This window comes from Notechis scutatus, chromosome 1, assembly GCF_049901735.1.
Source record: "Notechis scutatus isolate UNSWTSFEM ecotype Mainland chromosome 1, rNotScu1.2, whole genome shotgun sequence".
Taxonomy (NCBI): domain Eukaryota; kingdom Metazoa; phylum Chordata; class Lepidosauria; order Squamata; family Elapidae; genus Notechis; species Notechis scutatus.
This window is the reverse complement of record NC_142009.1, coordinates 200,705,094-200,727,937: the sequence shown is the minus strand read 5'-3', so window position 1 is coordinate 200,727,937 and position 22,844 is coordinate 200,705,094. Positions and strand designations below refer to the sequence as shown.

Below are 22,844 nucleotides of genomic sequence, written 5' to 3'. Positions count from 1 at the left end.
GGCAAACTGCATCTGATGTCATTACCTGAAGTTCCAGGGTTAGGTACAACCAAGTTAAAAATCCTCCTCTGTAAAGTCCTGGCTAAAACAGGATTTTTGAAACCCTGTCTCTACCGTGGTTCTGTTTCTCTTTCCAACTGTTCTGGCTTCCAACATAGAAGAGAATAACAGCAAGCTTCTCATCAATTATTTTGACAGGGAGGATTTAGCTACGGAGGAATGCCATTTAAAGAATGCTAGTCTATGGCTTTGGGAGCCAGAGGCCTTGATCACAAATAAAAGTATTTTTTGCATGCATATTTGTAGCCTGAACATGGGCCATGTGATTGTGAGTGAGTGAGTGCGTGCGTGCGTGTTTATGCAGCATGGTAGATCCAAACCCTCAATGAAAAGGCATTCATTCTGTACGACAGGGGTTCCCAATCTCTGGTCCGTGGACCGGTACCAGTCTATGGCCTTTTAGGAACTGAGTCAAGAAGTGAGCAAAGCTTCATTTGTGCATGGACCTAGATAGTGCACAAAACCACTACCTACTGATTTGTAGAAAAATTGGTTTCCATGGAACCAGTCCTTGGTGCCCAAAAGGTTGGGAACTGTGCTGTACTGGCTGATCATCAACCTTAATGCATCATCACCACCCCACCATCATTATCATCATTGTTATCCTCATCAATAATCATATTTTCATAGGAGAAATCTTCATAATAGTGCATTTCAGTAACTAAAGATTTGGATATTTCTGAATCCATTCCATTAGTTTGCAAGAGCAGGAAACCATTGCTTCTATGCACCATATCAGAGGCTTTTCTTGAAGTTGGAAGGCTCCTCACCTCCTACATGCCAAACCTAAGAGTTATTTTTAATATAATTGTCTCAAAATAAAACAGCCAAAAGGAAGGAAGAGTTTCTCAATCCATTTCTTCTGCTTCCAGCATGATCAAATTAGATATTGGTTTAATTGGAATCAGCAACTGATTAAACAAGACGGCAAAACAGCCCTGCCTGTTCAAGAAAAGAGATAACCTGCTGTATTCTACCCAGGTTATCTTGCATTATTTAGTTGCCTAATAATCTTTGCAGTTTTAGAGTCTGTTTAATGCCGTGCAGTGCAACTTCCTGTAGAGTTGTAATTGCAGGAATGTTCCAATCTCGGATGGCAAACCTCAGATAAAGAATGTTTCCAAGCAAATACAACTCAGGCAAACAAAGTCACTAATCTATGGATAAAGGAGGATTAGAGAGGGGAAGTAGACATATGTTAGACTTTAGGAGGAGGAGGAGCATATACAGTTGAGCAGCTATTTGGTTCTGGACCATTTGGTACAATTCCTACTCAAGTTGTTCTTCCTCCAGCTACATTAACTATTGTTTCTGAATGTGCCTTTCGTGCTTTTCTTAAGGTACCCCAAGTTGGAGAACCTAGAGCAAATTTTTCAAACATTCGACAGAATGCCAATGAGCCTTATGCTGACTTTGTTGAGCGTCTGTCCAAAGCAATTAGACAGCAGTTTGATCATCAGGAAGCTGCTGGTGAACTTCTTCGCTATTGAAAATGCTAATGCAGATTGTAAAAGAGCTTTACAGCTGTTAAAGGCTACTGCTCATTACACTCTGGCAGATATGCTGCGAGTCTGCCAGGATATTGGATCACAAACTTATAAAATGCATATGTTAGCAGCTGCTATTCAGAAAGGACAGCGACCAATTGGTAACTGTTTTAAGTGTAAGAAGCCTGGCCACTTTCAGAAAGACTGTCATTCTACACCTTCTATGCCTCAGAATCATCCTTCTAAGAAGTGCCCTGTTTGTAAAAAGGGATTTCATTGGGCCAATCAATGTCGGTTTCGGTCGGGAAACTTGCCAATGGGTGTGGCATGCACCCAGAATCCAAAGCGTGCCTTTCCCATCACTCTGACTCCTCAAGCAGTCTCTCTCACTCCTCCCCAGCCACAGCCAGTAGCGCTGGGATCGATTTAATCACTCAAGAGGAAATTGAGTTTAAATTTCCCATGGAAGTTAAAATAGTTCCATCTCAATTTAAAGGTCCTCTTCCTTCAAGATTAGTTGGCTTAATTTTGCCTCGTTCTTCTGCACACAAAAAGGGCTATTTTGTTGTGCCTGGGGTAATAGATTCAGATTACACTGGTATCCTCATGATTCAGATTTGGGTGAATCTTCCTCAAGTTCTTCCTTGTAATTCTTCTGTCGCTCAATTGCTTCTTCTTCCATATGAAATTCCATCTCCTGGTATAGGTAATCGTGGGGATGCAGGATTTGGATCAACTTCTTTATCTGTAGGCTTACTTCATCAGCTGAACTCCTCTCGTCCTTTGTTAACGCTCTTCCTTAATAAACAACCATTTCAAGGGTTATTGGATACTGGAGCCGATGTTACTGTCATCTCCTCTTTACAGTGGCCAGTACAGTGGCCAAAAATGACAGTTCCTTCATTGTGGGGAATAGGAGGTTCTACAGCTGCTTGGCAGAGTGTTCAAGAAATTAATGTTACAACATCTGCTGGTAAGTCCTTTTTCCTACAACCATACATTCTAGATATTCATACTAATATTTGGGGCCGTGATATCCTTTCTCTTCTTAATGCCCATTTGATTCTCTTCCTCTTAAATGGCTCTGTTCTACGCCGGTTTGGGTGGAACAATGGCCATTATCAAGGGAAAAACTCGCTGTTTTACAACAATTGGTTCAAGAACAATTGGCTGCTGGTCATATAGAATCTTCTACTAGTCCTTGGAATACTCCTGTTTTTGTTATAAAAAAGAAAAATGGGAAATTGCGTTTCCTTCATGATTTAAGAGAAATTAATAAATGTATCCAACCCATGGGTCCTTTACAATGTGGTCTATCAAATCCTAACTTAATTCCTAATTTTTATAAATTATTGGTAGTTGATCTTAAAGACTGTTTTTTTACTATACCTTTGCAGCCTCAAGACAAAGAAAAATTTGCATTTACTGTCCCAGTTTTTAATAATAGCATGCCCACAAAACGATATCATTGGCGAGTGTTGCCTCAGGGAATGCTTAATTCCCATACACTTTGTCAATATTTCATGGATAATGCCCTTCAACCCTTTCAGAATAAATTTCCTTCCTATTTAGTCTATCATTATATGGATGATATATTGATAGCAGCCCCGGATTTTGATGAATCTAAGTTGTTAAAAGAGTTAACGGATATTGTGGCACAACAGGGATTGTATATAGCCTCAGACAAAATTCAAAAGGTAGAACCTTACACCTACTTAGGACATAGAATGTTGCACAATTCCTCCATTCCAATTCTTCCTGAATTACAAGTACAGAAATCATATACATTAGTACAATGGCAAAAATTACTTGGCATTATTAATTGGGCATGTCCATTCTTCTACATTACAACTGGTGATATGTTGCCCTTATTTCAGTCTTTGAAGGGAGCACAATCACCAGATCCAGTTGTATTAACTGACCTTCAAAGAGCATGCCTTCAAGAAATACTGAATAAGTTTAAGCATTGATATGTGGACAGGATAACATCCTTAACAATAGGACTTTGCTTAGCTATTCTTCCCACTACACCCTTACCCACGGGATGTCTTTATTCTAATGCGTCCCCGCAAGCGGTCAACATTTATGAATGGATTAATTTGTCAGCTACTCAGCCTAGAAACATTTATCCTTATCAATCAGCATTAGAGGATTTGATTATTAAAGGTCGTAAACGAGCCTTACATCTTACAGGACAGGATCTCATTAGCATAGCTTTCACTCATACAAAAGTTGAACATGAGCATTTGATGATGATTTCAGAATCATATCAGATAGCCTTTTCTCAATATGTGGGAAACTTGTTGTATTCTTTACCCAAGGATCCTAGAATAGTGGTTACTACTACTTTAAATCTGGCCTTTTCTTCCATTTTTGTGCGAAATCCTATTTCTAAAGCTCTTACACTCTTTACTGATGGCTCACCTACAAGGGGTGTGGTTGTCTGGCAGATTCAACAACAATGGTATTCTAAATTTACTGCCACGCAGACTTCAGCTCAACGTGCTGAGCTGGCTGCTGTGATTTTGGCTTTACGATTGTTCAATGACCAACCTATTAACTTGATCGTTGATACTCAAAATGTGTATTTAGCTTGCAATCTCTTCCCTTTTCTTATTGTGCTCTCTCTTTGGATAAGAGTTTGTTATCCTTGTTTTTATCTTTAAAGAATAGTTTGGAAACTTGCTTGTATTCTTTGTATGTAGAACACATTCAAAGTCATACTCCCTTTACTAATGCCTTGACTGAAGAAAATTGGAAGGCAAATGAATCCTTAAAGGATGTTGCATCTTTGTTTGCTGATCCTGTTGCTAGTCATTCTTATTTTCATCAAAATGCCAAATCGTTTGCAAAGCAATTTAAAATTTCATTATCTCAAGCCCGGGATATTGTCCGTGCTTGTCCAGCTTGTCAGCAACTGGCAGTTCCCTTTCCAGTGGATGTCAACCCACGAGGAACCCAAGCTAATCAAATTTGGCAAATGGATCTAACTCAATTTTCAACCTTTAAGCTATACTGTTATCTTCATACGTCTATTGACACTCATTCACACTTCCTTTGGGTTACTGCTTCAAAACATGAATGTACTTCAGATGTTATTTCTCATTGCCTATCCTCTTTTGCTGTAATGGGTCGGCCTTCTCAGTTTAAAACTGACAATAGCCCCGCTTATATTAGTAAGGAACTTCAAACCTTTTGTCAGAAATGGAATATTTCTTTAGTGCACGGAATTCCTTACAACTCTCAGGGTCAAGCTATCATTGAGCGAGCTCATCGTACTTTTTTTTTTAAAAAAACAAGTTTTATTAATTTTTAAAACACACAAATTATCATTATTCATTACATGTTTAAACCTTTTTTCATTGTCAATTTAACAAGTCAGATAAATTATAATTCTGTTTTAAACCATTTCCATACAACATACCAAAAACTCTTATTCAATTTCTCTTTACTTCTCTTTACTCTTATTCAATATCATTATTATTATTTCATCTGTTTCTTTCTGACTTAGTTACCATTATTCTCATTCTATATTTCTACAAGTTTTAACTAATTCTCCCCCAAAAAGACATATACACACAACACACAAAACATAAAAAAATCTTTTGGAAAGTAACTTGGACCCAGGTGTCTCTCTCTTCATGGACTTCAATTATATTCATGCTCATCTTACATATCATTACTTATTTTATTTACCATTCTAAGCCTTCTATATTAACTTCCCCACATATTTCACACTTCTTACTTCTATCTTAATTAATCATCTTAGTTTGAATCATTATATTTATATCTTTTGTCCATTTCTTATCATCCCTTTGTCTCATTCCTTATAAAAAAAAAGAAAATAAGTTTCTCCTGAAATCATTAATCAGAGTATGATGCCTTTCTATCTCCCCCTAAGTTAATCAAATTAATCTTTAAAGTAATATCTAATACCCAATCCGATTTTGCTTGGTACATTCTATCTAACTGATACATCCAACATAATTAAGTACATAATTAGACAATAAATCCAAATATTAAAAAAAGATACTATAATAAAAATTTTATAATAACATCAATACCATAGTCTTATTAAACTCTTTAATTAAAACAATATTCTAAACCTCCCCTATTATTAAGTTTTAAAGCCAATCATTTTTAAACATTTTAACATTTTAATCTCTTATCAACTCTTAAATCATTACAATACTACCATCTCATCTTATGTACCTTGCAAAATCTTTTTTTAAAAAAAAAAAAATTATACTTTATCCATTATCCATAAAAATTTCTTTTTTTCATTTAATTTCAAAACATTGTAGCTTTTCTCCACCTTTTCCCTTTCTTTTTCTCCCAACAAACCTTTCTACCCCCCTTCTTCTAGCCTCTGCCTTACCAGCTTCCCTTCTCTGTTATTCCTTTTCCCTTTTGTTTACTATCATCATATTGGTTTTGCACCTTATTTTTCCCTTTCTTAAATGTTTTTTAGATCTTAAGTCCTTAAGTCCTTTAGTTTTCTTCTTTTCTCTTCTTTTCTTTTCTTTCTCTCTTCCTTCTTTCTGGATCAAATTCTGAGATTCATTAAAAATGGCTCCTTCCTTTCTTTCTTGTTCCTCTGCTGTCTTCATCTGTTGTAATGTTTGTTGATAATTAATAAGCGCCATTTCTAAGAAAAGGAAAGCTTCTTCCACACCATCTTTACCATTTTTTTTGCTTGTTCATATTCTTTTCTTAGTTCCTCAACAGAAAGAGCCATTATAAATCTTTTCTTTTCTTTTCCCTTCTTTCTTCTTACAACAACCAGAATATTCAAAAGAAAATAAAAAAATAAAACAGTCCCAAAGTTATCAGTCAGTCCAAACCAAGGCAGAGTTCTCACTTTCTCCTTCTGGGGTAATATCAATCCAAGAGAAAGAAAGTCCAAATCTGTTTAAAATCTTATTGCAATATATTCTAGTCTTCAAATCTTTAAGGCATCTGCTCCAACAAAGTCTTAGCATACAAATATTTTCTTTTAATCCTCTCTCTTCCCACTCATCACTTAAAACCAATTTTCACCTAAAAGAAATAGGTTTCTTAATATCCAGTTATTTATTCCGTAGGAAAAGAGGGAAAGCTATCCTTTCAGCACCTTCAAACAGCCGCTTTTTTCCTCTTCTGGCAGGTATTATTCAGAAAGTCATACTTTTCAGGAATTTTATTAAATATGTCTTAGAGTCCTAGGAGCCAAGAAAAACTTTCTCCTCTCAATCACTTTCTCCACTTCCTCCTGCGCATTCTTACCCGGCTGCCAGCTTCTTTGTGGTGGCCATTACAGACCGCCGCTGCACGTCCTGGGAAAAGGGAGTTCTGCCGGCCAGGAGGGAGTCTGCAACACCCCAAACCCTTCTCCGGATCCCCCTACCTTCAGCTGCCCCTGCAGGGCAGCCTAGCTCCGCCACCGTCTGGGTCGGAGCCCCAAAAACGGCTAGCGCGGCAGGGATCGCGCAGCTTCGCAAATCCCTGCCGCTCACGAAGCCGACAAACCGGAAGCCCCTCATCGTACTTTTAAGGCATTGCTTCAGAAACAATTACAAACTGAGTCTGGCCCTTACCATGTGTGAAAGATTCAAAATCTCATTGCTGTAGCATTATATACTTGGAATTATTTAACCTTTTTAGATACTCTTGCAGACTCATCTGTTAATTTGCATTTTTGAACTACTGAAACTTTAGCAAGGCCTTTGGTAAAGTATCGCCAAGCTCCAGATCCAACCTGGAAAGGCCCTACACCGCTGATCACCTGGGGTCATGGTTACGCCGCCGTGGAAGATCCTTCTACTCGACAAGCAGTGTGGGTTCCAGCACGCTGTGTTCGTCCGTATCATGGCATGGCATCAGGGCCTTCACAACCCGATTCTGGATTTCAATCTTCATCTGAACACGGAAGTCCGTCTTCCAAGGTCGACACGCCCGCAACCCATCACTTGGGGCCAGGTTAAATCTACTACATATCAAGCTCAACAACAATTGCAACAGGCCTCATTACCTCAGACTCCTGAAAATCTTGTTGCTGCTGTTTTTGCTATTATTACTGCTAACTCTGTTACCATTTTACTTTGTATTTTCTTGTTTATGGTTAATGGTGTTTCTGCTCAAAATGACACTTCTGTGGTTCGTCTTAACCCTAATTTGTGGGTTCGTCATGCCCAATACATGTTTATGACCCATGGCACAAATATTACTTTATACTATGAGCCCCCAATGGCATTTGGTCAAATTTCTTTTACCCCTAATTTGATCATGTCTTCTACATTTATTGTCTCACAACTAAAATCTATTTCACACTCCTGGCTATTTTCTACACCCCCTATGCAACTGAATTCTGTCCGTTGGCGTTACTTGAAAGTTAGTCAATTTACAAGGGGTCTGTGTTTCTGTTGTCACGCTAAACACACTTGGCTTCATAATTGGTCTGATTATAATGCTGCTCAGCACATATTAAAAAAGCTAGGGAATTATAGTTATTGTTCTGACTACTATTGGTTGTCAGGTACCTTTAATTCTTCTTTGCATGGAATTAATATAGCTCCTGATATGTATCCTGACAATGTTCCTATTTTTAATGCCTCTGATCAATCTAATACAGGATCGATATGCGCTGGTTGGCAGTTTAAGGATCCTAATATGTGGTTCTTTTTTGATAAATATGCTACTAATGTTCATCCTCAGAATTATCAATGTGCAACTATAGGTTATTTTACTCTACCTGTTCAAATAGGTACTCTTCCATCAACTCGACAGCGGCATTCCTCTCTGGGGCCTACATGTAATGATGAAGTCATTATTGACACACAATTGTCTTCTGGTTCTACATTTGGCCGTGCATTGGCAGGGGCCGTTACAGGAGTCCTTACTCTAGGCTCTTATCCTGGCATAATTGCTCAAGAAAACAGACGATCTATTCTTGGTCTCACCTGCAGACTTGAAAAATCCATCGATGCTACCGCTGCTATTATTCGTGATTTGCAGCATGAAATAGAAGACTTAAATCAAGATGTCTTACAGCAGCGTTTTGCCATAGACTATCTTTTAGCCTGCCAGGGAGGGTTTTATACGTAAGTTGGACGCCGTGGATGTGCTGTGCATTTTCATTCTTTGAATAAAACTATTGAGGATGAGCTTGCCAATTTACAATCATACATTCAAAATAATATCCATGCTCATTACTCACCTTTTGAGTGGCTAACCAATTGGCTCCAATTGGTCTTGGCTCAGACAGTTTTTCTTTTATGGTATAATTATTATTATTGTACTAATTGCAACCTGCTGTTTTATTCAATGTATTCCAAATTTATTCGCATTGTTTCATCCCGCTTCCCCCTTTCTTAACCCTCTTCAATTGCGATACATTTATAAATCTTTGAATCCTCCATTTAAAATAAAAAACGAGGATATGTAGAGTTGTAATTGCAGGAATGTTCCAACCTCGGATGGCAAACCTCAGATAAAGAATGTTTCCAAGCAAATACAACTCAGGCAAACAAAGTCACTAATCTATGGATAAAGGAGGATTAGAGAGGGGAAGTAGACATATGTTAGACTTTAACTAGAGATAATTAATTAAATGGTTTACTGTACTAAACAGTAACGAAAGTTAAGCAGTAACCAAAGTTAACCAATGATGGAGGATAACTAAAAATGTGTATAAATGCAAGACTATACTCCAATAAAGATCATCATCATAATTCAGTTGTTCAAGATAAAACAACTCGACTGCCTCATCATTACAACAACTTTCCCTTTCACTTCATAATAAAGGACAGCATTTGTTACAAAGCACAGTTAAATAATGTAATAGAAAAGAATCACATACATACATTCTACATTACAGAAACAGGTCATAATTTACAGCAAAAAATTAATAGGTACAAATTTGACATGATGATACAAAGCGAGGCCCGAGTAATGTCAGATCCTTTGAGTCTCCCAGGATATCAGTTAAATAGTTCAAAGTTGTCTTTTTAGGACAAAGAAATAGCACCAGCATCACCACAGTAGCAGATTGCTGACCTCATCTACATAAAAAGATTTCAACGTACCTCAGAAAAGCTCAGCAACACAATGTGATTTTAATATATTGCAATTTCTAATTGATGAAGAGAGAGCTAATATGGTGAAGTGGTGAAGGCCAGACTAGAAACTAGGGGACTATGAGTTCTAGTCCTGTTTTAGGCGCAAAGCCAGCTGGTTGACCTTGGGTCAATCACTCTCTCCCAACTGTATGAAGGACACAAGAACAAATCACTTCTGAAAACTTCAGGCACTAAGCTGGATATTTGTCAGGAATCAACAATGACATGGAGGCACATATACAAGTAGTTGTCAACTTACAACTGCAACTGAGTCCAAAATTTATGTTGCTAAGTGAGAAATTTGTTAAGTGAGTTTTGCCCTGTTTTACAACTTTTCTTGCCACATTGTTCAGTGAATCACTGAGTTATTCAATTGGTAACACGGTTGTTAAGTGAATCTGGCTTCCCCATTCTGACTTTGCTTGTCAGAAGGTCGCAACATGACCCCGGGACACTACAACTATCATAAATGTGAGTCAGATGTCAAGCGGACTCCAAATGTATCCAAATGGGGATGCTGCAATGGTCATAAGTGTGGGAAATGGTCGTAAGTCACTTTTTTCAGTGCTGTTGTAATTTCAAACGGTCACTAAGTAAACTCTTGTAAGTGGAGGACTACTTGTACCTCCCTCCCAAATCTAGGAATTCATCAGCCAGCATCTGATGAAATTGAGTTACAGCATGTCAACACTTATATCTTTTTAATAAACATTAGCTTGAAAAGAAACTGTAACATTCCTTTTTATTTTTGGCTACCACAGCCCAACATGACTCTCCTTCTGAAATATTATAAATAATCTCACATTCTTGTTGCTTTACTCCTTCTTTTCTTTGACAATATTTGCCTTTACGCATTCACTGCTCATTGAGTGTTGCTCTGAGAGCACATTGAGTGTTGCTCTGCTTGGCATTGCAGTCATTATGTTTTGTAAAACAGTAGAAAAAGTGCCACCACAAAAGGTTACATTGAACTGCGGAGGACTTCCGGTTTGGGCTTCTTTGGCGACGGACCGAAATTGCGATCGTCCAAGCCGCCCGGATTCAGGGCTGAAGCCACCCCGTAGAGGTGGTGAAGAAAGGGAGCCATCAGCAGGATTGAGGAGAGCTGCATCTCTCCTCCTCGACTGGCCATTACTCCCTTTCCCAAAGGCGATTGCAGCGGTGGTCAGAAACCTCAAAGAAGAACCTGACCAGACAAGATTGTGCAGGGGGAAGTTTAAAGAAGAAAGTTTGACTGACCAGGTTGAATGGAGAACATCTATTTAAGGTACCTGGAACCTGAATTTTAAAGACTAATACTATTCCTAAAAAAGATTTTAAGCTGAGAAAGAGAAAGGGAAAGGAAACGGAATTGGCTTTTTTTCCTCTAACATTGACAGTTTTAACTTACTTGGAACATTAAGAAGAAGATATTCGAATAAGAAATTGATAGTAATTCACTTTGACATTAATAGGCTATTTCTGGCTGAAAATAAAGTGTCAAAGGGATAAAGATTCTTGGATAATTTAAAAACTTTCTTTAAAAAAAGAAAGTAAGTAGTGGAGGGAAAAAGGAAAAAAGAGGGTGGAATCTGGAAAATGGAGGAGACCACCTGGAACTTAAAAAAAAATTGATAGTGGAATTTTAACAAGGCTTGCAAAAGATACATTGTAGCTGAAACTTTGTTACAAGCTAACAAAGCCCCTGGAAAGAAAAAGTGAGAAAAGAAGCAAGAAACAGTTTTGGATTATTGGATGATTCCTGGAACTTTGGATGGAGGATCCTAATGAAATGAAATAAAATCAATTGGGGGTTGTTTAAATTTTTTTTAGAAATTGAGATCTTGAACTATGAAAAACAACAAGAAACGCTGGCAGAACAAGAAGAGCAGGACAACGAAGAAGTCATCTTTAAGGACCAAACAATTTTAAGCGGGGTAAAAAAGGAAAAGGGGGGAAAGGGAGTTAAAAACACTGAAGCAACAACCAAAAAAAAAGAGTAATTTGAAAAGTAATCATAATATCAGAAAGAAGCAAAAGGGAGGATCGCAGAAGGGAGAATCAGATAGAAAAGGGAATAAAAAGAGGAGGGAGAAGAAGAGAGGGAAGAGGGAAAGGAAAAGAAGCTGCAAAGGACAGAAACAAGATATAGAGGTACAGCAAAAGCGTACAAGAATTAAAGGTATAAACTTATTTAAAAGACACAGAGACAGTGGTTAAAATTTAACTTAAGGAGAGGATTCTGCAAGGGTGCATGGGATAGCATTGTTATATTAGAAATAGGAAGGGGTTAGAAAATATGTTAGCTGATTGAAGTGATAGAAAAAATTTCTATTGATGTGTAGTGGAATATTTGTTTGTAAAGAGAATAAGGCTCTCAATGATTTAAAAAGAACATTTTAAAAAAACTGAAAAGAAACATGGAAGATTTTTATCAATTGACAAGATGAACTTGAATAAGAATAATAACTTTATTGACTACTGTTAATAACTATTGTTTGGTTTTTTAATTTAAAGACAGTAATAAGTAAAATATGAAATATAGATGATTAAAGTGAAAGACAACTGATATTACTAGGTAATGTTTGTCAAAAGAAATAGAAATGTAAAAGATTGTTATTAATATTAATGGCAGAGCTGTACTTGAATAGAATAATTATTCCATTTACTATTGTTATACATATATACACAGATATATATACATATATACTTTTTTCTTTTAAGAATTTAGTGTGTATTTTTAAGGGAATGTACCAAGCAGAATTCGATTGAAAATAGGTATGTGTTATAAAATAGAGTTTAGAAAATAAATGTTATAACTGTAAAGGTGTAACTTAAATTTTTAAATAAGATTTGAAAAAAGATACAAAGGTGTTACACTCCAGTCTAGTAATTACAGGGGAAAATTTGTTTTATGAGAAAAGATAATATGAAATTGTAAACAGGACAGACAAAAGTATAAAAACATTGATTAGAAAGATCTTAAAAATTAGAAAAAGATATGTAATTGAATTAAGAACGGAATGAGATAATTTAAAATAAGGCTATAGGAAGTAAAGAAATGGAAAAGCTATCAAAAAAATTGCAAAAATAGTTATAAGATATGGATTAGAATGTATAAGATAAATATGTATTGAGTTTATGTCTGTATGGAGAAGTGATAACCCGGGGCCACGCTGTTCTCAAAAAAAGATATTTTATTTGTATTTGTATGTTTTGTGAAAACTTAAATAAAACTTTTATTAAGATAAAAGGTTACATTGAACTGCTTATGTATGCCTTCCAATCTAATCTATAAGTACATGTTCATCTCAGTAAGGCATGCCTTTTCATTAATATGAAGTTTAAATATTCTTCAACTGTCCAATTTTTTTTGCACACCTCTAATAACTATCAGACAAAGAATATGAAGTTTTGTCTGAAATAAAAGAGGACAATGAAATAAAAGTGAAATTAAGATTATGCAAAAAGTCAAAACCCTCAAATGCTTCTTTTCTAAATCTTTTTTCAACAATTTAATTGCATTTCACCATTCGGTAGTCTTATAAATTACAATAAATAGATTGAACAATATATAATAAAATAAATACTCAATGAATACAAAAAGCACCTAAGAGGATGTTTTCCTGCTGATTGACTTTTATAAAAATTAAAAACAGCTTGATTGGTGAATAAAAATTATAGATCTTATAGTTTCATAGACTTTCTTATGAACTAGCATATCAAAATTTGGGATTCAATCATAGACATCAATAGCTACATTTAAATTCTGCAGACTACGCACCTATAGCATGCTATTGCTGCTTTTTTCTCTAGCCGAACTCAAAATTTAAAAACATTACACGCATAATCTTGGTTGGAGTTTATATAAAACAGCCAATAATTCTCTGAAATCCAATTTTGCAGAGCAATACTATCACCCAGTTAATGACAGCACATCAGCAAAGGAAAATGCTGAACAGCCAACTCAGCAGAGACCATATATATATGATTAGACAAAACTCACTGCTGAAAAAAGAAATCCCAAACAGTATGCAAATCATTAACTTGTCATCAACTTTTCTTGAAACGCATCATAAATCAGAAAGTCTTCCCTATCAATGATACCATCTGTACTCAAGAGCCATTTCATATCACGATTATGGTAACGTGTCTACAGCTCAGCCACTTAGAAAATTATTCCACCGTGTCAGTCTCAGAGATATGAGAAGTGATAATAATCCTATTGGGCAGCACTCCATACAAAAAGTCTTCCAACCTTTGTGGGCTACAAGATATATCAGGAATTTTGAGAGTAAGTCCTCAACTTACGGCCACAATTGAGCCGAAAATTTATGCTGCTAAGTGAGAAATTTTGAAATGAGTTTTGCCCCCATTTTACCTTTCTTGCCACAGTGTTCAGTGAATCACTGCAGTTGTTGAGTTAGTAACATGGTCATTAAATGAATCTGGCTTCCCCTTTGAGTTTGCTTGTCAGAAGTTTGCAAAAGGGGATCACCTCAGGACACTGCAACCGTCATAAATATGAACCAGCTGTCAAGCACCCAAATATAGATCACATAACCATGGGGATGCTGCAACGGTGGTAAGTGTGAAAAATAGTCATAAGTCCCTCTTTTCAATGCCGTTGTAACTTCGAATGGTCACTAAATGAACTATTGGAAGTCGAGGACTACTTATACTTTCACAAAATGGCTGCAGGGTGGTCATGGCTATCAGGCCTACCTCAACTGGCAAGGCAAAATGTTACAAGAATATAAAACTTCAGATATGAAGTTTTATTGTAACAAAACTATGAACTTATAAAAAATGAGCAACTGGTATTTATGAAATATGAGCTGCACTTATATTGCAGTCAATGACCAGTTTTTTCCAAAGTTTTTTTGGGGGGGCACACGGGGGGGCAGGAGATATATTGTCCTTGTTTGAGTAAGAGCCTCATCCAATATCTGGTTGCTTGCTTGTGACAATGTGAGAATAACTTTCATAATAGTGGTCAATTACAAAATATCAATTTCACCATAAGACATTTCTACTGGCTCAGGTTCTGTCTTCCTAAATGCAGTCAATCACCTCAGCTCTCCGTTACCGTCCCCCTCCCCCATACAGACTTTAACACTGTTCAACAAAGTCTGCACTACTATTACTGTTAATCTTCTCATCACTCCTTGTAACCCCTCCCCTCCCACTTGTGACTGTATGACTGTAACTTTGTCACTTGCATCCTTACGATCTATATTGACTGTTTCCTAGTATGATTCGATTGCTTATTGTACCCTATGACTATTATTAAGGGTTGTACCTGATGATTCTTGACTCGAATGTATCTTTTCTTTTATGTATACTGAGAGCATTATGCACCAAGACAAATTCCTTGTGTGTCCAATCACACTTGGCCAATAAAGAATTCTATTTCTATTTCTAAATGAAAAACTTGACTGTTGCTACCTACCCTTTTATTTGATAAGTTCAGCTAAGACGTACTAAAAGGAAATCAGCAAAAGTTTTAGCATATTGATTAAAATAGCAACGTGCTTAGAATTTTATTCTAACATTTCAGGATGGTAAAAATATACTGCATCTGTAACTCTGCAGGAGACATTTTTAAGATGTTAAGAACTGTACTCAAAGATTTGAAAAAATCTATACATATTACATGGAAAATCAGACCTTTATCCTTCACTGAATTTTGCATCTAGGCAGAATAAATTAGATCTATTATTGGCAGCATAACAAATGGTAAAACACAAAAGCCAGATAAACTGGAATGATGTTCTGTCTGTCACAAATATTTTATCCTTTAAAATACTAACATTTTATCATAACGTGTTTCACTTTAGTATTTTATTAGGTTCTTGCAATTAAGTTTATATCATCGCAATGCCTAAACTAGCTAAAATCATACATATTGGTGATATTATAGTTCTGTTTTATTAACAAGTAGATTTTAAATATTCTTGGTCATTTTTATTAACTGACTTGAGAAGTAATTAATAAGTCTGATACAGCAGGAATTTTTTGGAGAAAGGGTTGGCAGTTGAGTTTTAGACTGTAGATTGTAGTACATTTTGCAATTTTGAACATTATATTTGTATGGATCCTGCTGTAATTATTTTAGTAGAGGCAAAGAAGTTGTTTGATAAAATATATTAGCAATATTGATGCTTTCAAAATGTTACTTCTCTTGGGAATTTTAATTAATTTCCCTTGGATTATAATTATCTTTTCTTTTCCAAAACTAGAAACAAAGCTGATATAATGACTTTTTAAGGAGAAAGAGAGAGGTATATAGCAGTATTATCCTCATACTCCTTTATTTGTTTCAAAACTATCTTGCACAGAGTGACAAGATGCATGATTTAAGAGATGTATCGTGAAAGATGAGGAGTAGGAAGGATACACTTGCTAATAGCAAGGCAACTGTCAATTAAAACCGCCTTCTGGCATCTGGCTCTTAAGATCTTAGAATCCACCAGAAGATGTAGCTGTTTGTTATTTTTTTTTTAACAAAACAGCATGCCTGTAATTGCTATTTATAATTTTTTGGACTATAATAAATTAGATGCTCAATAGCATAGGGAGAGATGGAAGACGAAACTGAAATATCTGGTGAACATGATCATTAATAAATGATTTTTGGACATAAAATATGTCATTCTGCTACTAATTTAAAATTAAAACAAAAATATTATCTTTATTGGATACGTCCTTTTCTTAAAACACTTATGAAGCATCTTATTATGCATGAATGGATTCAGTTACTTGTTGGAAATTGGTACGTGAAAAATCATGCTGGTTTGTGTGATATGATCAAATGTTATATAATGGCTCCCTTTTGGATAGACATTTATTGCATGTATTAGTTTTGTTATGGAAAGCTCATCAGATTTTGGGTGCAGGAGAAATAAACATACTTTTGTACTTTTGAACAACTGTCAGGCTCAAAAACCAAGAATGACAGGTGGGGATTCTTCCAAGCTGAGTTCTTTATTGTTTCACACCTACAGATTTTCCACATCTTGCTAAACGTATAGTATGGGTGTCAGCAACCCATGGCTCTGGAGCCTCGTGTGGCCCTCTGCTGTGGCTCCCTGTTAGGTGATCCTACCACTGGCTCACCCCACCCCTCACCCTCCCCTCGCAGTCACTCCTTGCCTGGCCTGAGAAGGTAAAACACAAAAAAACAGAAATGAAAGGGAGGGAGGAAGAGAGAGAGACTTATTTCCCACAGAAAACACTGGGAGCCACAAAACTTGGGTAGGCATGACGGGATGTGTGTGTGTCATGTGACTGGGTGGGAGTGATGCTGAGTTGGCCACGCCCATGCAGGTTTTGTGGCTCCCAGTGTGGAAGCCACAAAACCTGCATGGGAAACGGGAAACGGGTCCAAATGGCTCTTTGAGTGTTTAAGGTTGCAGACACCTGGTATAGTAAGTAATGTAGCTGAACTTACTCTGGGCCGGGGATATTACAGAGGGGCTGTCTTTACCCTCTTTTACTCACACATAATATATGTTGCCACTTACTCCTCTGGACTACACTCTCTCATGGAAATCTACCTCCTAACTACATTCCATCGCAGCAATACACCAACAGCTTGGAAAACAAATGGAACAATATAAATTGTTGTTACATGTTTTTATTACATGGATGGAAAAACAGGCATTAAAAGGGCAGAGGAATACCTTTTTTTTTTTATCAGAGGACAGAAGAATTTACCTCTTCTTCTACATTTGAACATGCATTCTATTCCCTGGAATTTCATTTGGGGAATTGTTCAGAAGCTTTGACAACATATACTGCATACATACTTAATTTCCTATTTTTATTGTATAAAAACCACCAAGTATTAATTATTAAATTATACAACATGATGTCAAAGTAGATTTATGACGGGTTCTATCTGGTGCATTTTTAGAAGGAAGGAAAATGCTCTCACTCCCTCTTTATGCATTTGGGAAGAAAAAGAACAGAGAAAATTCAAATCTGCACTGCAAATAATGCAAAGGAACTTCTTTGTCCATCTGCAGTTGCTTCTTCAGAGGTCTTGCAGAAGGCACCCTTGACAGTTGAAAAAGCTCGTATGAACTGGGGATGTGTGAATTTTAAAGCCTCCTTTGATCTGATGACACATTAGCTGAAGCGCCTATTGAAGCAAAACACCAAACTGCTTCTCTTTAGGGTTCTGGATCTCCCCCTCCCTTTAAAACCAGTCTGAATTCATTCCACTAAATCAAACCAGATAGCCAAATCAAGTCAGCCTGCTTCAAGTGGATGTGAAGTAGTGTTATTTTCCAAATGAAGGTGCTTGAATTGCTGTGACAGTCTGAATTATTATTAGAGCAAGAGCCAAGGTAGAGCCAAGCTGCTTTGCACAGACCTAATATTCACACATGAATATTCCAGACTGGAATTCAATTGGGGAAGGAGTCCTTTATAAACACAAATAAAGGCAGTCCTTTAGGCCCATCATTCTCTAGCTACCTTTCCTTCTCCTTTTCGTCCCTCCCATTGGTTCACACACCCCAGGAAGGACTGGCTCACTTTTACTCCTGAGATTGGTTAAAAATCTCACTGGAGAAGAGACAAGCCCACTGCCCAACTGCTTCCATCAAATTCCCCGCCTTGCCCTCACAGGTCACGATTGAAACCAGAGCACAGAGAAAGAACTTATTCTTCCACCATCTTGAGTTGGAATTAAATGGCCTGTTCCCATTCTTAATCCCTATTCTGCCTTTGCTCTCATTTGCTAAAAGTTGGCAGTATCTTGATTTTGGGCGTGCTGTACGTGATATGCAAAGCCACTAGTTAAACCTTCCGGCTTTGTTACCTTCCCCTTTTTTTGACGCCATCAACCAGCAAGAAACACCAAACTAAAGCGGGAGTTCACAGTAAGTGCTCCTCCGAAGAGCACTTATGTTGTCACAAAACAAGAAAGCGTCAGCTGATGGATGGGGAGGATGGAAGGCATGCTCAGTAAACCATTTATACTGGGACCTCTCCTCCTATCTATCAGGTGTTTCAGGTGGAGTTTAGCATGCAAAAGCACCTGGGAAACCCCTCAATCCCAATCTTCTGCCCAGGACAATGAGGAACCATACCAAGCAACCAGTTATTGTGCTCTTTCTATGGAAACATCCATAATTATCTAGAAGTAAGTTCCTTTGAAAATAACAGGATTTCTAGCATATAGTATACATGGCAGCATTGCGTTACACCAATGAACACATTTCAGAACCATGCTCTCCTATATAAAACAATTTAAATCCCTAAAAGTTTCTTTAAACCTAGACTAGATACACTATGGAACATTAACTTATGTAGCAAAGGCACACACACAGACACACTGTGGTATTTGTTCCAAAGAACTTCTATTTTATGCAAGAGATTAAGCATGCCCAGGAGAGAATTTACTTTTTTCATCTGACCTACATTAATATTCCCAATCTTTTCGGAAACATCTTTCAGTCTCAAAAGTGGATTGCCAAGTGAGATTGGGGAACTGCTGTTTAATAGAAAACCTCTATAGAGCACAGAGTATTAATCACCGAGGCAGGCAAGAATGCACATATTCGACACAGAAATGCACCCACTCAGGTTTGCTACCCATGAAGGTGTTCTAAGACATTTGTGGAACACAAAGCAGTAACAAAGAAATCTCCTGGGTGCAGGTCTAAATATAATATTGAAAGGAACTAACAGGAGGTGACCTAGTTCAATTCAGGACAGCTAACATGTTCTATCACTGCTTGAACAATCCAAGAAGGGAGCTGCTAAAAGTAACCGGAAGCTCTTGGGTGTCAGCATGCAAAATAGGCACTGAAAGAGTTAAGAAACCAAATTCCACAATGTTTGTAGTATAAGAGGGAAATGCTACAACTATCCTATATAAGGGCTAAAACTAATGTCTAGTTCTTACTCTCAATTGGGTAAAGACATGTATCTTATTTATGTCTTCTGATAATTTCCGTAGAACCATATATACATACATACATACTGTATACACACACACACCATATACATATACATACACATACACACACACACATATATTATTCTTATCTCAAAAACTAGGTTTTAATCATAGTGTTTCCAGTCTAAGATTTAGTAAAATAAGTATCTATAGAAGATCAAGGGATCATTCCCTCATCTTGGAGAAATACATGTCCATCAACCAAAACCAAAGTAAAATTTATTATTTTGTAAGATTGCAGATTTATACTTGCACATCCTGTTAGACAGAATTGTTACTTTTATTTTCCACTTAGGTCTCCAGTTCTAAGAGGACATCATAACCTTTGACTTGTGTATTCACTGTCTATGAGCTAGAAGTTATTCACTAGTCAAGGAATATGATAGATTTGTTGAGAGATGCTCTTTCTCTTTAGCTTATCACAGGTGCTGGAGTTAATTATGAAATCAAGAGTTTCCAAACTGAATCCAGACCACAATTAAATGCCCAAATTATCAGTATTGTATTTTGGTCTCTTTCTTCAATCTGATCATTTTTTTCTCTTAACAGACCAAACGTGCCATTTAAAAGATGTTGAGTACAAACACTTATCTGATCCACATGAAAAAATATATTACAATTTTGAGTTTATAGAACTCAAGCAAGTAAGTGACTATCAGTTTAGTTCTCAAGTTTTCTGCTACAAACACATGTAATCCCTGCAAGGAAAAAGCGGATGTAGAAGTGAGAGAAAGTCAGCAGCAGCAGCAATTACTAGAAGACATTGTGGGAATGTGGTTTCACTAACCATGAAAATTCTCTGCCGCTCAGGGCCGGTTTAGAGTACAACCATAGAGAATTGCCAGTAATATATTGCCATATAAATTTCATCAAAACCATGAAAACTGATACGCCTAACTGGAAAAGGTCAGGCTTGCCTACAGGTGAGGAGGCAATTGCACTGTCCACTGCCACATACAACCCCAATGGTGATTCCTTTCAGATCATGCCCAATCAAATGCCAGTCAAGGGAATGTGCGCTTCAGAAATGGTGGCAGGATCGGAACCCAACCCCCTGCTGAGGAAGCCCAGCGGAGCCCGCTTTTGTGCATTTTGCACCCATTTATGAAGGAAAAAACGGGAGATCCCTTTCCCGACGAAACTCCCTTCACTTCTCCTTTCAGCAAAAATCGTTTAGCACAACCTGCCTTCCCGCACCAATCCTTTCCAAACCCCCCCCCCCAAAAAAAGGCTCTTCCATGAAAGAAGGGGTGGGGTGGGGTGGTGGTGGAATAAACGGACCGGCCGCGGGAGAAGAAGGCAGGAGGCCGGCCTCCGCCATCCACTTTCCTGGGTCGCCGCCAGAGTTTGGTGGCTGCGCACCAGGCGGCGGCGCCAAGCCCCCCTCCCCGAGCGGGGTGGCTTCCTGCCGGCGGCCGCGGCTTACCTGCCGGAGGATGAAACTGGTGGAAGTTGTGCTGCCATCGGATCGCTTCAATCGGCTCCTCCGGGTGGCCGTGCCTCGGCTTCCCTGGAGGCGGTGCGGGAGCAACAGCGGCGACGGGGCGGAGCGGAGAGCGGGCGGCAGAGACAATAAAGCGACGATGAGCGTAAATAAAGGCGAGGGAGCCCCATTTCGGCAAGCAAGTTATGGGCAAAGTGGCGCCCCAAGATCAGGACACCCCACCCCCACCCCTCCCCACCCAGCGGGGTTCACGCTTAGCCCGTCCACCCATCCCCCCTTTTTTAAACCGACCCCACACACACACCCTCCAGCTTCTTTCCTCTTTGAGCACAAAGCCGAGGAAATCGACCCGATCTCAGGCCGGGGGGAAGGATCGACCGGCGCCTAGAAAAGCGTCGGAGCCCGGAGCCTATTCCGGGGACGGGGAGGGATGCTCGTCGGCTCGCGGCTCCCTATCGGATCCGCCCGCCCGCCCGGCGGATCCAGCGCCCCCTTGAAAAACGGAGGTGGGGGCTTACCTGGAAGATGGGGTCGGCCAGCCCGTTCTTGCCGTACGAGGGATGCTTGGACATGCTAGGGGCTCCCCCCGAGCGCCTCGGGAACCGGCCGCGTTCGCTGCTGCTTCTGCCCGAGCAGCTTCCTCCTGCGCGTGGGGCTGGAGGTGGCTCGGGGCGCTGCTGGCTTTTGCCGAAGCGGCGGAATCCTTAAAGCGGCCGCGTCACGCTGTCCCCGCCAAGCGCTCGAGGGGCGGTGAAGCTGAGCGGCGTTCAGCGGGGAGGGCGGGCGGGAAGGGTGTGTGTGGGGCGGGGGTTGTAAGGAGATTGGAGCTTCCTCTTTGATCTCCTGCCGACGCCTTTTAGCCTCTCTTGGCCCCGAGGCCTCGCCCGTCACCCCGGCCTGCCGAGGCGGCGGTGGGCGCGGAAGTTTCCCTAAAGCCCCCGAGACGCCCTGGCAGTTGGGGGATAGGAAGGCACCATGCAGCGGTCGCCTCGGCCGTAAAGCCCTGGATGTGCGCGCCTTATTTGTGTTACGGTTCTTTCCTGTAGCGCTTTACCTCAGGAAAGAGGTTGTTGTTTTTTTCCTTCCCAAAGAAGCGCCTTAAATAAAAGCAAGGAGTCTTCAAAGCAGGACATTAGCCGATTGAAGGCAGGGTCCATTTTCAAGCTCAGGCAATCGTAGAAGCTGTTTGAGGCCACCACCCTGGATCATATAAATGCAATGGAGTTAGGGTTTCCTGCAAATTTGCTCACCTGGCCAAGTAGGCAAAGGCCCCCAATTAATCCTTTTTAGGGCAGGCATTTGGAGCAGGAATTTTATTTCAGCTTAGTAACACAGAGATTGCCAAATAGGTGGAGAAATGCACTTTACCATCTACACAAGAGCCCTTCTATTCAGAGGCTTCCTCTGAAGGGAAGGCTTTCTTCAGAAAGTCTTCACACATCTGGAATTCCTTGTGTTCATCCTTGATAGGATGGATAACATGAAACAGGTGGATGACCATCCAGCTCCTTTATCAGTGCATGTTCATGGATGAACTGAGAATATACATGCACACACACACACACACACACACACACACACACACACACACGAAGGGTGCGGTGGTCCGGCAATTAAGATACTGGACTATTGACTGGAAGGTTGGTGGTTTGAGACCAAAGTACCAGGTGTCGGGTGAGCTCCCATTATTTGCCCTAACTCCTGCCAACCTAGCAGTTTGAAAGCATGCAAATGCAAGTCGATAAATAGGTACCACTTCAGTAAGAAGGTAACAGTGTTCTGTGCACCTTGGTGTAGTCATGCCG

The 22,844-nt window shown here is 38.9% G+C and overlaps 2 protein-coding genes across 3 annotated transcripts in view; one reads left to right on the top strand and one right to left on the bottom strand.

Moving 5' to 3' along the window:
• The window catches only part of CACNB4 (calcium voltage-gated channel auxiliary subunit beta 4), a 135,131-nt gene extending 113,370 nt beyond the window's left edge, over positions 1 to 21,761 (bottom strand). Inside the window, exons 1-2 of one of the 2 annotated variants that reach the window (XR_015746541.1) lie at positions 21,558 to 21,727; positions 21,022 to 21,105 (exon numbers count right to left, since the gene is read on the bottom strand). Coding sequence is in view for 1 of the 2 variants with exons in the window: in XM_087949993.1 (XP_087806119.1) it covers positions 21,022 to 21,105; positions 21,558 to 21,611 (138 nt within the window). In the remaining variant the exon portion in view is untranslated. Of the gene's footprint in view, positions 1 to 21,021; positions 21,106 to 21,557 lie in introns of both variants that reach the window. The other variant, XM_087949993.1, reaches the window with a different exon arrangement.
• Positions 2,079 to 8,630, top strand: LOC148133163 (uncharacterized). Its single transcript, XM_087960799.1, has 2 exons — positions 2,079 to 2,520; positions 7,245 to 8,630. The coding sequence occupies exon 2, from the start codon at positions 7,320 to 7,322 to the stop codon at positions 8,628 to 8,630; it is 1,311 nt and encodes a 436-aa protein (XP_087816925.1). The 5' UTR covers positions 2,079 to 2,520; positions 7,245 to 7,319.
• Positions 21,762 to 22,844: the final 1,083 nt, after the last annotated feature.

What these genes read in the sequence shown, in the direction of transcription:
- LOC148133163 (XM_087960799.1), top strand. Translation starts at nt 7,320, where the DNA reads ATGGTTACGCCGCCGTGGAAGATCCTTCTACTCGACAAGCAGTGTGGG.